The 18109-nt window shown below is 32.9% G+C and overlaps 2 protein-coding genes across 2 annotated transcripts in view; both read left to right on the forward strand.

The window, feature by feature from the left end:
• Nucleotides 1–10833: 10833 nt before the first annotated feature.
• LOC127701981 (fibrinogen-like protein A) overlaps nt 10834–18109 on the forward strand; it is a 91190-nt gene continuing 83914 nt past the window's right edge. Inside the window, exon 1 of the mRNA XM_052205954.1 lies at nt 10834–10944. Coding sequence (XP_052061914.1) covers nt 10866–10944 — 79 coding nt within the window. The 5' untranslated portion in view covers nt 10834–10865. The remainder of the gene's footprint in view (nt 10945–18109) is intronic.
• Nucleotides 11580–16075, forward strand: LOC127702210 (ficolin-1-like). Its single transcript, XM_052206322.1, has 3 exons — nt 11580–11937; nt 13118–13282; nt 15766–16075. The coding sequence occupies exons 1-3, from the start codon at nt 11856–11858 to the stop codon at nt 16014–16016; spliced, it is 498 nt and encodes a 165-aa protein (XP_052062282.1). The 5' UTR covers nt 11580–11855; the 3' UTR covers nt 16017–16075.

The raw sequence follows: 18109 nt of genomic DNA on the forward strand, positions 1-18109 counted from the left end.
AAAGGGTGCTTTCATACACGCCCGCGTTCCAATGTCGTCAAACGTCAAAACTATTTTTGAGAAAACCCCTCAAAGCGACCGTTTCCAAGGCGCTCGTCGTTAGATACATGCGTTAAAATATGCGCACTGTTAAAGGGCCGAGCCACCTTAAGCGTAAAATTCTTCAACGGAGCGTTTTCCTGATTCTATCAATCACATTTATGATATTTTTGTAGTGTAATGTAATTTTGTTATGTATGACGATCCGTACACTTGACAAAATACAAGTAAGACATCCCGGATACAGAATAATAAATGGAAACTTAGTATAATTTAAGATAAAAGATAAAGTTGTTTTATGATTTTATAACAAATTCCACATCATATTAGTATATACATATACCTAATCACAAACTTTTATGTAAAAAGTGCAAAATAGACTGTGACTTAGGGGCGGAACCAAATCATCTCCATGGAAATAAGATTTCCCAATGCTAAAACAACTGCATACCAAATATCAATGAGCTATCATTAGTCGTTCTTCTTCAACTGACATAATCACAAATTTTAAATGTATAATATGCAAGAGTTTCAATTACTTCTTGAACCGACATAGTCACAAACTTTGAATGTATAATGTGCAAAAGTTTCAAAGACAATAGACTATGACTGAGGGGGGAGGGGCCATGCAAACCCATGGAGGTGAAATGCGTGAATGCTTAAAACTGCATACTAAATATCATTGGCTTACCAAAAGTGGTTCTTCTTAAACTGACCTAATCACAAACTTTAACAATTGTTGACGACACCGCTGACGCCAACTTCGAAAACAGCATGCCTAATTATCTCTTCCACTGGTTTCATGCATTGATTTTAAACGGAAATCATCTTTTGTCACTTCTACGATGTTAGATGTGAGCAAAAGGAGCGCCTATCATATCCATTCCCCCTCCTTTTCTTTCCTTATACAAAATTTCGTATCTTTCAAGGCATATTATCCCTTTTACTCAACTTTTGAATGATGCATTTTGTTTTTATCTTCAAGTTCAATTTTAAAAGTACAATAAAGTAATCTTACCTATGAGTGTATTAAGTTCATCTGGCCATGCATGCCAATCCGTGTCGGATATAAACATAGATATCCAACCTAAATCAATACAACCGTTCCCTCCGATGCACCACTGCCAAAGTCCAAAGTACTGGTCATTTTCAATCATTTTTATCAAAAATGCTTTAAAATTTACCGAAGGAACGTAAAAATCAGCTTCAAAATTCTCTGTAAACGACACTGAATTTTCCGGTATATGAACTGTTATCCAAAAAGGAGTAGAAATTCCCATGATCAGTGAAAATATTGCCATTGATGTTGATATTAAAAGACATTTGTTAAGGACATTTAGTGATTTCCAACCATCAGTGCACGCCATATTGAATATTTCTTTTGTTCTGATTAATATGGAAAGTCCTTGTCAGTTGATTTTGTAATCGAGAATTCTTGAAGCCACACGTCCGTAATAGTATAAGTATTCAATATAAATGTAAATATTAAAAGCTTTCAATTGATTCAAGACAGTATTAATCGACTTTCTGTAGGAAGAAAGAAAATTTCCATTCCCCTACGTATAAACTATATCCAAATTCACTTGTTTAGTATAAATGTATATTAATGTTTCGCTGATGCGTTTTTTCTATACTGTTAAATGCATGACTACGAATATACACATTCATCTTGTTCGATATAAAAAGAAGATGTGGTATGATTGCCAATGAGACAACTCTCTACAAGAGACAAAATGTCAAAGAAATTAACAACTATAGGTCACCGTACGGCCTTCAACAATGAGCAAAGCCCATACCGCATAGTCAACTATAAAAGGCTCCGAAATGACAAATGTAAAACAATTCAAACGAGAAAACTTACGGCCTAATTTATGTACAAAATAATGAACGAAAAAAACAAATAAGTTACACAGCAACAAACGACAACCACTGAATTACAGGCTCCTGACACTATTATATAAATGACACATAGCTGAGAGGGTGATAGAGCAGATTGTTACCCCGAGAAAACATTGTCAACTGAGGCGAAGCCAAGGTTGACAATGTCTTTTCGAGAGGTAACAATCTGCTCTTTCACCTTCTCAGATATGTGTTAATTAATTTATTATACTGAATGTTCTGTTATTACTATCGATTAAATTTCAAATTCAAAGTAATAAACTATGACGTCTAGTACATAACAACCATCCGTATTTAATAAAGCGCACACTTGATCAAGCGTCTCCGTGAAGGGTAATAGAGTATTTGCCATAGGATAGAGAGTCGTATTTAATAAAGCGCACACTTGATCAAGCGTCTCCATGAAGGGTAATAGAGTATTTACCATAGGATAGAGTAAATTATTCCACTGTTTAAACATATTGATAATTTAATCAATATTTGATTGGTTGAGACTATCCCACGTGTCATTGAACAAATCTTCATATTCCATTCTGAGGATCATATTCCCCTCTGAAATGTCGGGATTACTTCGTGCGACGTTACGCGCGGTTAATGTACATAACGTTTTTAACTTCGTATTCTTCTTAAAATAGCGATAGCAAAAATCATTATCATGTTCAAATTTATTTCAGACGATAAAACAAAAAGACTTATAAATAAATTTTGATCCTTACTGTTTATCAATGGGTATGTCGTGTTTAGTTGACTTACAAAAACAAAAAGCGGATAAGAAAACAAATGTATGCAAAATAATATTTAATGTATTGATAGTAAACAAAGCATAGGCAGTGGAATAAAACATTCATTTCCCTTTGCCTCGGGAGATATGAAGATTTGCTCACCCTCGAAAAATCATATTTCCCTCGGGCAGAGCCCTCGTGAAATATGAATATTCTTGGGTGAACCAATCTTCATATCTCCCTCCGGCACGGGAAATAAATGTATATTGTCTCCCTCGTATTAACCAATCAAAATCTTGCATTTTGACATGAAGTATAATAATACACAATGTTGTGGTTTTCAATTGAAACTGATTGAACATAAGCGAATATATATTTTGATTGAAGTGTCATTATATTTTCCTTCAATATTTCGGCTTATTTAAAAATAACATCAATAAAGATGAATAATTCAAGCAGTACCTTATTGTACATATTATTCATTTAAATTCGTTTAATTATTCTGAGCAATATACGGATATTTCGAATCGTCTTACTATCCATGGTTATAAGAATGGTGTCATTCCGTTTTTATGACCTAGAACTGTGTCCGTTGATCTACATTATAAGTAGAAAGGTCCGTTGGTCTGAAAATGTGATTTGGATTTACCAAAAATTCTTAAACGTTTGAAGATCAGATGCGAATCTTATATTATTATACAATTTGTACTCTTTATTTTTTAATATGAAACATGTATGCAGCAATAATAAAGAGATTTGATGTTTTGTCTGTGTCACTATCACTATACAATAAGTTGAAATTAGGGCCTAAAGGAGAAATCAGCTAAGGCCTGTGTATTAGATTTCGTAAGAAAAAAATGTAAACATGGCATCATCATATCTGTTTTCCCTTGAAATTGCTATCTGTTTAATATCAAGAGACATTAAGATCATATCTTTAATCATATAAATTTGAAATTGAAACCGAAGGTTCATGTTATCTATTGCAGCAACTAGATGTCCGTCGTGGTCAGTTTTTGTTTTAATTGTATCCTCTGAAACAAACATGTCTATCTGAACTAAACTTGTTCACAATCATTCCTAGGGAATCTTGTTAAAACAAAATGTGTCGCGTATGTCCGCCATGAAAAACACTAGGCTTTTGTTGTTAAATATAGAACATATTGGTCAGATCATAAGTTAAGATATTATCTCGAAAACTATAACAGATAGAAAAAACCTCTTTCCTAAAAATGATCAGCACCTCACTATCTACCATTCCCTTCGATGGTACGAAATTGTCAATCGACTCCTTATGGAGCAAACGTGATCAGTAAGATAAGATCTATAAATACAACTATAAATAAGTTAACATAATCAAAATTGTCGATCGACTTCTTAGAAATTTTGAACAACAAAAATGATCAGCAAGAAAATATCTAAAAATAATTCAGCATGATCGATATTGTCTATGGAAACCTTATATACACCATTGAGGACTAAATGTATGGACTGCTTGTCCCCGTGAGTATCATCAACTCTAGGTTGGTTCCCTCCGTAAAATATTCAGTATGTCTTCGGGATATACAAATCCAATAACGGCCGGGTACCAGTCTACATCAACTCAGAAGTCAGTGTTTCGGTATCGACATGATTTATAACATATATTTCTAAAATTCCCCGTTGATGAATTAAGAAAGTGTTAAGAAACTATGGTACAAACTCCCTCAGGCAAAGATGACCCCGATGAATTAGGTTATTCTTTTTATGTTCCTTTTGTTTGATGATATAAATGTAGCTCCTACCGTTTCTACATATTTTTACATCCCTGCCTTTCAAAAGGTTTAGGTGTGAGCGTTCCCGATGAAGGTAAGTCCAGAAAAACGCTTCAGAATCACGAAATTTAAGGATTTATTAACCTTAAGTGAATATATCCCAAAAATGACCAACCAACCAAGATCTACCAATGGGGCAACATGACCAAATCGTCAATTGAATCCTAGCAGAAGTTATTGCCTTTTTTATAATTGTGTGAAAAATGACTGCCAACGTTCCATATTTGTAGGTTCATGGGAGCTTTTAACATTATTTTATGTTTAAAAAAGCTTTTTATTGCATTTTTGAGATTAATATGTGTGTATTTTAGTGAGATCTCATATATTGGCCTGTTGGCAGGTAATTCACCGGCGATGAAACAGTGCAAGGTCAATTGTTCCGAATCTTTTTTTTTAGTGTATTTAATGATAGTTGTTTATTCCAATAATAGAAGAAGGGTTGAATACTCACAAACTACCTTTCGTGTTTAAGGTCGTCTTTTTTTTAATTTGAAGCATGTTTTAATCTTGAGATTTAGATGATAAGATCTATGAATAACATAACACATAAGTTATCATAATCGAAATTGTCGATCGGGTCCTAAGAAAATTTAAAACGATCAGCAAGACAATAGCTACACATATGTCAGCATAAATAAACGCATTAATTAAACATTAACTCAATGCAAACCAATTTAATATATAACATTTTTTCTGTAAAGCTGTATCTCCCGTAGGTCCTTCAGTGATCCTCACATATATATATATAAATAAGGAGATGTGGAATGATTACCAATGAGTCAACAATCCACCAAGGTTCAAATGAAGTGGATGTAGGCAATTATAGGCAATCGAGAACGGCCTTCAACAATGAGAAAAAACCATACCGTATAGTCGGCTATAAAAGGTCCCGACATGAAAAATATAAAACAATTCAATTGAGAAAACTAACAGCCTAATTTATAACAAAACAATTTACCACAAACAAATTTGACAGACATGAACCAACGACAACCACTGAACTACAGGCTCCTGACTTGGGACAGGCACATACAGAATGTGGCGGGGTTAAACATGTTTGTGAGCGCTCAACCCTCCCCCTGCCTGGGACAGTGGTGTAACAGCACAACATAAGAACAAACTATACAAATCAGTTGAAAAAGGCTTAACTCATCAGATCATATAAATGTTTGTACAGGTCTCTTTGGTTTCTGTTGCAATGAAAATAGTCTTTATATACTGGTATTATACTAAATATATATTTATACTCACACAGTCAATGCATTACATCGGTACACAGAAAACAATTGAATATACAGAAAAAAATATATATACATATAGTGATGAGAGAGGCACACTTGAATCAATACACAACTGATGTAATAAAGGGTATATAGCAGGGAAAAGTAATAATATCTATAAATTTGTTTAAAAAAATTAAGTTTCAGGCGCTAGTCCATTTTGAAAAGTCATGTTGTGGCCTCTAGATATCTTTTGTGGTTAACTTTTCGTTGCCAAGTTGCTGTCTAATTGATGTTTACCCCGCATCTCATTTATTTAGAGATCATGATTATAAAGATAATAACCAGAAAAAAATGTGAGTGATTTGAAATGCGACAAAATTGTTTTTTGTTTGCACCTTTTCGTTTACTTTATTTTCGACTTATGGGTTTGAATGTCCGTTTGGTATCTTTCGCCTCCCTTTTAAATCAGTAAACTGCCAGTATTACTTTACACAGTATTCTTATTACTTACCAAGCGCAAGAAATATGTAATTTCGAAGAAAACAACATTAAAGTTGAAAATTTGCAAAGCTTTGGAATTCATGCAAATTCGTCTTTCATAGAATATTACCGACGTGATCATGAATAATCATTACAATTTTTTTTTTCTTTTAATTGTAATATTGACTGATTTTATCACTTAGAACATGGGGGGACTGGAATATCAAATTTGCGATATTTTGGAAAAAAAGATGGAAACAACTTGTCAAATGACTGAGTCAAATATGTTATATTCATCAAAGGGCTTAGTTATATTACGTTCTATTGATAAACAGACAGTATATTTATTATTTTTGAAAATATGTTGTATTTTGCATTCTTTGCTCAGGAAATAATTATAAAGCCGCACATTAATTTTCAGTGTTGTTTGATGCAAATTTCAATGTTCATTTTCACTCCTCTAATTTTTACCGCACATTTTCAAACATTTGTTATTAAAAAGATTTGAATAATTATCGTGTCACCTTTCAGTTTTATTCCAAAATAAAACAAACATTTAACTCCTTAATTTCTCTTTATTCTCTTTGTAATGATGGAACATTTGGTTAGATAATCAGTAATATGTGCCAAAAGACTACGAATTCGAGAAAACTATTAAATTGTACAAAATTGATTGCATTTTTTTTTACACGAGTTTCCTACTTGAACAACTGACTTTTCTTCTATGCAACATACAAATGCAGATCAACCGACTGAGTTCTCGCTTAACCAAATGGGACCCTTGAATATCATAATAAAAAGTAACAAGATACTGAGGGATCACTACAAAATCCTTTGTCAAAAAGTCACTACAAAACCTTTTATTTGGCCAAAAGGAAAATGATGCAGAGACAAAAAACTAAATCCTACCTAATCCTTGAAATCAATATTGCATTCTAATAATTGAGCAACTCGGACACATTATAAATAAACTTAATATAAAAACAGTGTTAAATCAAGAACGGTAAGCATTTCCTCTTCCATATGTGGCATCCATCTTTTTACCAAAGACACATGTATGTAATCGAACAAAATGCAGTTAAAATCAATTAAAAAATATACCGAGCTCCAAGGTAAATTCAAAAAGGGAAATTCCATAAAAACTGATAAAATCAAACTTTATCAATCAATGGAACGAGTGGAAAACAACTAACATATTTCTGACTTGGTACAGACATTTTCCGAAGAAAATGGTGGGTTAAACCTGGTTTTATAGCTAGCTAAACCTCCCACTTGTATCACAGTTGTTTATGCCTCCATTATATTGACAAAATCGGTGAGCAACCAAAACAGAGATAATTTTATACATCTTTAAATATCCCTAAGTATCAGACAGTCTAAACCAAAGTATTACATAAGATGTAATCAAAAATTTCGTCTCTCTCTCTGTTTATTTTTTTTAATGTTAGTGTAGGCCATACTCGAAACTTTGAATAAAATAGTCGGTAATTATAGATGATGATATGTAGTTAGTGGCTTCAGTTTTGAAATTATACTAGTGTTTAATTCATAATGAAGAATGGAAGGAATGAAAATCAAAATCAAAAAATTAAGAGAGAGGTTATTGTTATCATAAACACTTTCTGAAAATAGTAGAATCAATTTCTCCTGAATTTATTTCACACCATGTAATAAAAGTCTTTCAAACTTGTTTACTAAAAATCTTAGTATAAAAAAGGAGATGTGGTATGAATACCAATAAATCAAAAAAACACCAGAGTTGTAATGACGTAGATGTATGCAACTACAGTATGATAGCTTCGTGTATGAACTTTTTATAAGATTCGTATTACATTGTCACGTATTGTTGAATGTGTGATCAACTGAACAGTTCCTTAAATGAATCAAAACTATAATTTTGGTAGATGATGGCAAATTCTGCTCTTTGCATGAAGATGGTGTACTAGAACCCATACAATAGTTAAATATCAATCAATCGATCATTCCATACTTTATTTAGCATGATGCAATATTAATTTTCAACAACTATGTTTTTGGGCATACAAGTCTTCTCAAACAGTCAAGAGAAAAATATTGTGTCTATGTAAAAGAGAGGCGGAAGATACCAAAGGGACATTCAAACTCATAATTTGAAAACGAACTGACAACGCCATGGCTAAAAAAATAAAAAGACCAACAGACAAACAGACAAACAACAGTACACAAAACACAAAACACAACATAGAAAACTAAAAACTGGGCAACACGAACCCAACCAAAAACTGGGGGTGGTCTTAGGTGCTCCTGAAGGGTAAGCAGATATTCTGCTCCACATGTGGCACCCGTCGTGTAGCTCATGCTAGTACAAACCCGGTAGTAAGTCTAATTCGGTAGGTCACATTCTGGAAAAAGGGGACGGGATTGTAGTTACGACAATTGGAACATATCAACTGTCATCTCTGAAACGGATATTCCATAACGGTCAACCAACTCGTGATGGCGTCCGTAAAATTTACAAAGTGATGATTTCAACTTCACCACTTGGAACTCTTGGTTTAATAGCTTCCTTGTCAGCAGCAACCCTCTATCAAGGAAATCTTGATATAGGAAATACAAGTAAGCCCTGGAATAAATATTGCGTTTCAATGTTAAGTCTAGATCTGCACACACGAACAAAAATTAAGATTTATTTAAAAAAAATGATTATTCAGTTAAAGAAGTAATATTTTTTACAATCAGAAATTTAAGTCTTCTTTATAATTGCATATGTATATAAGATCTTTTCGATTTGTTCAAGTCATCTGTAAAAGTGTATGTCCAAATATTGGCCCTTTGAATTATCTGTTGTTAATTATTAAAATAAAAATATTCGTTGCAATTCATTCCATTTTGGTGGTTTTTACGGACGCAATCACGAGTTAGTTGACCGTTATGGAATATCTGTTTCACAGAAGACGACGGATATGTTCCAGTTGTCGTAACTGCAATCCAGTCCTCTTTTCCTCGAATGTGATCACCGCATTAGACTAATCACCAAATATGTACTTACATGAGTGACACGACGGGTGTCACATGTGGATCAGAATCTGCTTGCCCATTCGGAGCACCTAAGATTACCTCCGGGTTTTTTTTTTTTTTTTGGTTTTTTTTTGATTTTTTTTTGTGGAGTTATTGTTAAAATTGAGAATGGAAATGGGGAATGTGTCAAAGAGACAACAACCCGGCCATAGAGCAGACAACAGCCGAAGGCCACCAATAGGTCTTCAATGCAGCGAGAAACTCCCGCACCCGGAGGCGTCCTTCAGCTGGCCCCTAAACAAATATGTATACTAGTTCAGTGATAATGGACGTCATACTAAACTCCAAATTATACACAAGAAACTAAAATTAAAAATGATACAAGTCTAACAAAGGCCAGAGGCTCCTGACTTGGGACAGGCGCAAAAATGCGGCGGGGTTAAACATGTTTTTTGAGATCTCAACCCTCCCTCTATACCTCTAGCCAATGTAGAAAAAACAAACACACAACAGTACGCACAGTAAAACTCAGTTTAAGAGAAGTCCGAGTCCGATGTCAGAATAGGAAACAAAAGAAAATAAACAAAAGGACAATAATACATAAATAACAACAGACTACTAGCAGTTACTGACATGCCAGCTAAAGACCTCAATTAAACTGATTGAAAGATTATGTCTTCATCATATGAATATCAGGCACAATCCCTCCTGTTAGGGGTTTAGTATTATACCATCGTAAAATATATGAGAAGAACATAACCCGTGTCATGCCAACAACTGGTTTTAGAATAAATATGTTTAATTCCGATGCAAAGACCTTGCTCAGTCTTTAGTTTTCTAAGTTGTGTTTTGTAGACTTGTTTGTCTTTTGGTCGTTTTTCGTTTTTTTTATTTTTTTTTGCTGAGGAATTTTCAGATCGTTTTCGACTTAAGAATGTGAATATCCCTTTGGACTAGTCCGCCTGTCTTTAACCATATCTTGTCTAAGAATCGGGACGATTTAAAGAATAGAATGTTATAGTCTTAATTACATTTGTCTTTTGTTGAAGACCGTATGAAGATCTGTTTTTGTTTGTGGTTTTGGGGAGGGGGTGATGATGCAGCATTTACATATACCAAACATAACATCTTTTATATTCGAACATATCCGGAATAATAGCATTTCCCTGTGACACATGACACAGAGAGTCAACATAAGAAAAAAATGAGGTTTCTACTCTTAGAATTTGTTCGCAATGCGACAATATAAACCACATTAAATAACATTAATGGTACCAATCTTACTGTTAACCTTATGATCTCTTCGTCTGTTTTTTTGGAGGAAAATGATAATAAAAAAATTTGGTATGAAAGAATAAAAGGAGATCTGAGATTTGTTAACTATAGAGTTATACTTTGAATGGCGCTGATTTTTGTCATTATTTTACCTCTAGAGGAGATCATAAAACTGAGTCTATTATTTTAGTATTATGGAAACATATTTTGGCAATCCTAAATGATATATGTTGAACACATGGCAATGTTATTTGAGTAGCAAAATCGGAAGACAATATTATATTATCACAAAAATCAATATACATGCTAAAAAAAGATTTTATCACGAAATGTTGTGATTAACATTTATTATCGAAATATTATTCTTAAAACATCTCTATCCAATGTTCAAGATTTACAACAACTAAACAGCAATCATGAAAACAGTTGAGAATTTTTTCCTTGTGATTTGTGGAATTTTTGTTATCAGCGTTAGCGCACATCTTAGAGACAATAGTAAGCCTTAGTATAGTAGAAAATGAACATAACAACTAAATTGTAAATGTTGGTCTCGCCTGTGATAATTATACCAGAATGTTAGAGATAGGCATGTAAATTTGTCTATGCTGTATAAGGCAGTATATTTCAAAGGGTATCAGATCTAGTTCATTCCATAACACGTATGCATACAGTATGGTGGGGTTTAAGTACTAGTTAGTAGTTGCAACCTTAGTTTCAGTATAAGTCAATAATTCATCCATTTTACAGTCATGTGCATGTAGTAACCAACTTGATATCAATTGTATTATTACTACATTCATTTTTTTTTTGGTTTGAAATAAAATTTCTTCATACGTCAGGATAACGCCGTTTTCATTTAAATATTCTTCATCTTTTAGTACTCGCCTTTTTCAATCGATACAAGTTCTTAACTTCTTTTAAGACTGTCACAGGACTTGCGTTTGTTTTGGTACATTTTAATTAAAAAATACATAAGGATTTAAAACATTAAATGAAACAGACATTTAAACTTTGCACACATGTATAAGAATCTGTAGAATCTTTGGCCTCGGTTCACAATGTTTTCTCGGGGTAACAATCTGCTCTATCGCCCTTTCGTCTATTTGTTATTTATATAGTGTTCACTGATCCAGATTAGGGTGAGATGGTAGTACCAGTGCGTTCCAATATTGGTAAACACAGTCAAGGAGTATCATATCGGAATTCATAACGAGACAAAAACTTGACGTTAAGCTCAGTTAGAATGAACTTGCACCAGCTAAAAAATTGAGATTGGTTGATTGTTGATTGCTTAACGTCCATCAGTAAAATAGCTGGAAAGACAATTTACTTTTACTTTAATACAATATTCAAAGTTTTTTTTTATGTTTTCGTGTATTAATTTATATTAGGTGTTTCAAAGGAGGATGAATGGTAAAGTAAATTTTTACAGAGATTGGAAAGAATATAAAGAAGGATTTGGAAGTCTGCAGAATGAATTTTGGTTAGGTATGAATTATTTGTTAATCATCTTAAAAACAAGACATTGTTCTTTGTCTCGTGGTCTTCGCATTCGTGGATACCACATCATACAACCACTACGTACTTAAAAAGAAATAATTCATGCAAGACTTAGATTTGTTTTAAATCTTCACATAACATCTTTTGTAAGTTTCAAACAAGTTTTACATAAAAACAAATAGAAAACTTGATTGGCAAGTAAAAAATAACTGCCATTGAATGCACATTTTATGCAAAAAAAATATGTTCATGCTCAAATTACATTTTGAACATTGTTAATGTAGTTAAGTTGTGTTTTAATTTAATCCGGTCTGTCCAATTGACAATTGGTATTCACATGTTAAAATTGAAGCTCTAATTGATAATGCACTACATAATAGAAATAACAGTTCTGTAGTATTCACAGCGAAATAGACATTATATATTTAGTGTTTGCACATAGGTTAAAATACATGTGGATTTACGTCCGGGGGGGGGAGGGGAGGGAAGGAGAGGAGGTAGACTGTAACAGCTATAAATATGTACATCTGTGAGTCCTTCTCTATTAATATTTTATCACGCTGTTATTTACAAAGCGAAAGCAGAGCAGCCCTTCATATTAAAATTTAGCTTCTGTTTTTTACATGGAGCATGAGAAGATGGATTTGGAAGGTGCATGGGGTAAAATTTTCAAAGTAATGCAATGTCAATATTGGTGGCTATATTTGTAGACAATCTCGAATTGTGATATTTGTGTCAGAATTGGGATGTCAAAGATATCCGTACACTTATACTTAAGTATGGGGATGAAAGCATACACAACCGCGCCTGCTAAGAATTTTTTAAAGCTAATTAAATAGAGTACAAGATTACATGTATGAATGAGTGAGCTCTTTTAAAACAACAAATAACTCATTGTTTTATCACATTTTGAAAAGGGACTGACACTGATGACGGCCATTTGTTGAACCGAAATATCTCTCAATGCGATTTCATTTCATCTTGTTCGTATATTTTTTTTATCTTTTATCAATATCGTTGCCCTAGCCTTGTCTGTGCTGTACAGTCGTTAGACTGTCCAATGTGTATTAGCGAGAGAGAGAGAGAGAGAGAGAGAGAGAGAGAGAGAGACATCACATTCTAAATATCTTTGACAGTTTGACGGAATGTTAAATACTTTACCTTTCAGGCAATGACAAACTCCATATGCTGACGGCACAAGGGAAATATGAACTGATCATAACCATGGAAGATTTCTCCAATTGGAACCGTTATGCTAAATATGATAACGTTAAAGTAGGCGATGAGAAATCGAAATATGTGTTGACCTTTGGTACTTATAGGGGCGATGCAGGTATGTTTAACTTACCACTAGAAGTTATAGCTTCTGTAAATCTAAATGAGGAAACTTGTATTGTGTGTCTCTTCTCCAATTACCACAAACAATAAATCAGTAGAATTTTTTGTGTTCTGGAGCCACTGTGTCTAGAGCTAGCTTAAACAGCGTAGTTTGTTTTCTTCACTTTTCATTACTTATTTGGTATTATCAAGGGAATACTCGAGAAAAGAAAACGATTTTTGAATGTTCTTCCGTCTTCCGCTTCAGATCGACGTCAATATTTTAATTTGTTTCCTGTGTATCAAATAGTAAATATATGACTTTAAAAGCAACATATTAAAACGCACCGTTCCTTAAATATTTCAAACAACACAGCACAACGTGCATAAAAGATAGTGAAATTGTCGTTTGTCAAACATAGTGGAGTCCATGACAAATGGAATCAGGCAATTTTACTCGACGAAAGTGGTCTGCAGTTAATCCGTTGAAAAAAATCCGAAATTTGAAATATATACCCATTAATTTTTTTAATAAGCATCATAAGTAACAATATTAATCTTACAAAGTAGAATGATATTGCCTAAGTCATATTTTTTTAAATAACGTTATAGAAAAAGCATTGACGTTAAACAAAATCAATACAAAAAAAATCATTTAAGGTTTAAACACAATTAAAATTCCTTTCACTCCCGTGTTGACAGTAATGAGTTGTAACGTGTTAGTACTTTTTCGGTCTGTCAGATACCTTCTCCCTATGTGCAATCTGCTAGTATATGTTGAATGAACATTCAAAAGTTTGACACACATTTCTCCAATACCATAGAACAGAATGGGATCATATTTGGCCTGCAGCTCACCAGTAATGAGTTGTTATTAACATGTTCTTTTCGGATCTGTCAGCGCTACTTCCTCCAATCTGGAAATTTTACAAAAATTTACGACAAAAGTTACGATTTTTCGTTCTCTATTGTAACTTTTGCTTTTGTTTGACGGTGAGGTTCCTTAGGTCCTATCTTTAATGTGTATATATACCAACTCATTCTCGATACTTATAGTTGCATTGCACAAGATCATGGTTTTCTCTGACTGTTTATGACGTATTTATTTAAATCCATTGGATGTGTACTGATTGATATTATAGTCTTGGATACATTATTTTTTATTCATTGTAATTGGCTGGGAATACGATACAGTTACAGGGGAGGTTAGAACGTTGCTAGCGTACAATGTTATTTTTCGCGACTTCAAACTGTGACAAATCGGGAAAAGATGCATTTTTAGACTGATTTTAATCAATAGCTTGAAAAAATGACATTAGGCTTGATTATGTATGAAGATTAATTGTAACAATTTTTATAAACAAATCACCGATGAAATATTTTTTAATGAGATAAATGTTCAGCATAAAATGTTGAAAAAAAAATTTGATAAAAATGAAATATTTCCAAAAAATTGTTACACAAATTTAGAGCATACTTAAGTTAAGAAGATATTCCAAATGTTTTTACAAAAATTCGCTTGTGATAATCGTTTGAAACCAAAACGATGGGCATGTCCGTTCATAGGATAGAAATGTCCAAGAAACTGACATTTTGGGTAAATGTCTAAACTTTCGACCCCATTTATCTCCAAAAGTAACACATGAAGGTATACTTTTTTTATAACATATTTGAATTGACTAGATGAAAAATAGCTTGCATGCAAATGTTAGTCAAAAATTCACCGTCGGATCAAAACTGTATTGTATGCCCTTAACTAGTTGCCAAGTGTTAAACGAATTCGTCTATTTCATATGGTTAGAAAAGGCATTATTTAACACCTAAGTGGGTGACTGGGTATTAAAATATGGTCTTTAAAATGCAGGAATATTTCACTGACATTGAACATGTTGGAGGTTAGAATATGCTGGTTTTTTTAAGTAGCAAAATTTAGAATTATGTTTAAATAGAATTATTTACTCACAAAATATCATATTTATAGATCAAATGACAGGAAAAACTACTGAAATGAAAAAAAAAACTTTAAACTAATTTTCAGGCAAATTTTCGTTTTTTAAAGATGTACTATATATACTGGAGAAAATAAAAATAACACTATTAAAATTTGATGCGTCCAAAGCGTTTTTTTCTGGATTTACCTTCAGCAGAAACGCCAAAACCCAAAATATTAAAAGTCAACCTCCATTCCCATGTTTGTGAAATAAAATGTTTTGTATATATAATTTAATGAAAAGGGAGTACTTTGTGTATTATACATTTAAGTAAGAGAAAAATAAAGAAAAGTCTGAATGCTTATTATTGACACAAGCATCTGACAAAATTAAAAATTTGATAGGAAAAGTACATCTCCGATATCATATCTGTGGAGTTGACAAATCATTGTATCAACCTCATCAACTGTCAATAACTGTATACTATCCATTTTTTTGCAACATCATCAAATATTCCGTCTGCTCATATTGTAGAGTAGTTGTATTAATCTTCTGGTTTTTTTTACAGGAAATTCTCTTTCCTATCATAAAGGTCAAAAATTTTCGACAAAAGACCAGGATAATGATACTCATTCTGCAAATTGTGCAACCAGTTTCAAAGGAGGCTGGTGGTATGAAAGATGTCATGGTGCCAATCTGAATGGACTCTACCTGTCCGGAAAACATTCTTCTTATGCTAATGGAATAAACTGGAAGGCATGGAAAGGCTACCATTATTCACTGAAAACCACAGCAATGATGATAAGGAGACTAAAATAAAAGAAAAACATATTTTTGTTTCGTCTGCATGAAATGTTGAATAAAAATATTCTACCATATGAGTCGTTCATCCATCGTACGTCAGTTCCTCCGTCAGCACACTTCGAGTTAAGTTCTTTTTGGCAGAGTTTTAAACGGATTGAAACTAAACTTTACAGTTTTTACACTGTGCAAAAAAGCTCTAATCGAGAATATTGTTGTCTTCTCTTAGAGCCTTTATTCAAAATTGCAAAAACAGTCAAATTATTCAAGACTTTTAAAACTATGTTACTTGTATTGAGAAACAAACAGATAAATACAATCTGGAAAACACTAGTGCAGAAAGGTTACTTGGAATGTTGAAAATTATATTTTTAACAAAAAAGATGTTATTTTAAACATGTTTTTTGTACAAAATAGATAGGAGCTAAAGTTTTACCGGAAAAGATATTTTACACATCGTATCATCTTTATAAAACGAATTTGAAGCAAAATATCTTTTTGGGTAAAGCCATGGTTCGTAACTTAATTTAAATATCAAGAACCCATTTCGCAGTTTTGATCTAAATTCAAGGAGTTGAAACTTTTGCGCAAATGTTTAAGAAAAAATTCAAAACCATTACTACAGATATGTGTCAGACTATGAAGATCTAAACAAAATTATTTGCTTGACTTAAAAAATTTTGATTTTCGAATTCAAGGGACCAAAAATAGTGATATAATCATGCACTCTATTTTTGAATTCATTCATTAATATCCTGCTATTTTCCAACCCCATTGGAGGGTAATAAGCATCAGTCAATCCCATTGTCGTTTAAAGTTTCCCTAGTTTTTGTCATGCATGCGACAAAAAACAAAAGAGACCTTGACCTTTATTTTATTGGCCATTGAACAATGTTTAGTTTTAGGGTTTTGGTCTATTTCTCAGGTACTATAAGCAATAGGGTCACTATATTTCAGTATGGAATGATTGTAAGTTGTACATGTCTGTCTGGAAGGGTTCATCTGACCTTGAACTCATTTTCATGGTTCATTGGTCAATGTTAATTTTCCATGGTTTTGTCAGTTTATCAGGTACATATAGCAATAGATCAACTATATTTGGTGTATGGAATGATGGTTTGGTCACCATGTTTGTCTAGCAGGTTCATTTGACCTTGACCTCATCCTCATCATTATTATTCAATAAAATTAAAACATAAACAGGCGAAACATTTCAGCGGGTGCACTCTTGTGATTCTTTGAAACTTCATAAAAACGTCGTATTATCATCTGCGGACAAAATAAATGACAATTAAAAATTGTTTCTGTGATACCAGTCATCCACCTCATATTGTTGGACTTATAAAAAAAAGACTCAACATAGTATTGCTTCAATCTTTTGTTTGAGATGATCTCTCGTTGTAAAAGAGGGACGAAAGATACCAGAGGGACAGTCAAACTCATAGATCGAAAACAAACTGACAAAGCCATGGCCAAAAATAAAAAGACAAACAGACAAATAATAGTACAGATGACACAACATAGAAAACTAAAGACTAAGCAACACGAACCCAAACAAAAACTGGGGGTGATCTCAGGTGCTCCGGAAGGGTAAGCAGATCCTGCTCCACATGTGGCACCCGTCATAATAATTACAAAACTTGAAATTAAGTGAAATCAAACTATTTATCAATTCTAAAAGTAAAAAGTTGATCGATGTTTACAAATTGATTAATTAATTGCACTAAGTGTTCCTAAATAGATATAAGAAGAAGTGAACATCTCAAGTTGATATATTAACTGTCTGGGTCAATTTGGTATATAATTATGTGTTCAGGCATGAGCATGGAATTGATTGATACGAAAGATAATGGTATATGAATTTATGACACAAAATCTATGTACGCATTATCAAAACCAAAATCAAGGGAACAGCCGTTTATATATGTTATTTAGCACATACTTACAACTTCTCGTCCAATCAAATTGCTTGAATTTGCCTTCTAGTTTTCATAGTACATACTTTTTTCGTGTACTAAGTAACTACGCATGAATGACCGCAAGGATAAAATTTTATTGTATCGTAATCAAGATATTAAAACAAAATTGCCACTGGCTATTTTTAAAATAAA

The sequence above is a fragment of the Mytilus californianus genome, unplaced genomic scaffold (assembly GCF_021869535.1).
Source record: "Mytilus californianus isolate M0D057914Y unplaced genomic scaffold, xbMytCali1.0.p SCAF_5, whole genome shotgun sequence".
Taxonomy (NCBI): Eukaryota; Metazoa; Mollusca; class Bivalvia; order Mytilida; family Mytilidae; genus Mytilus; species Mytilus californianus.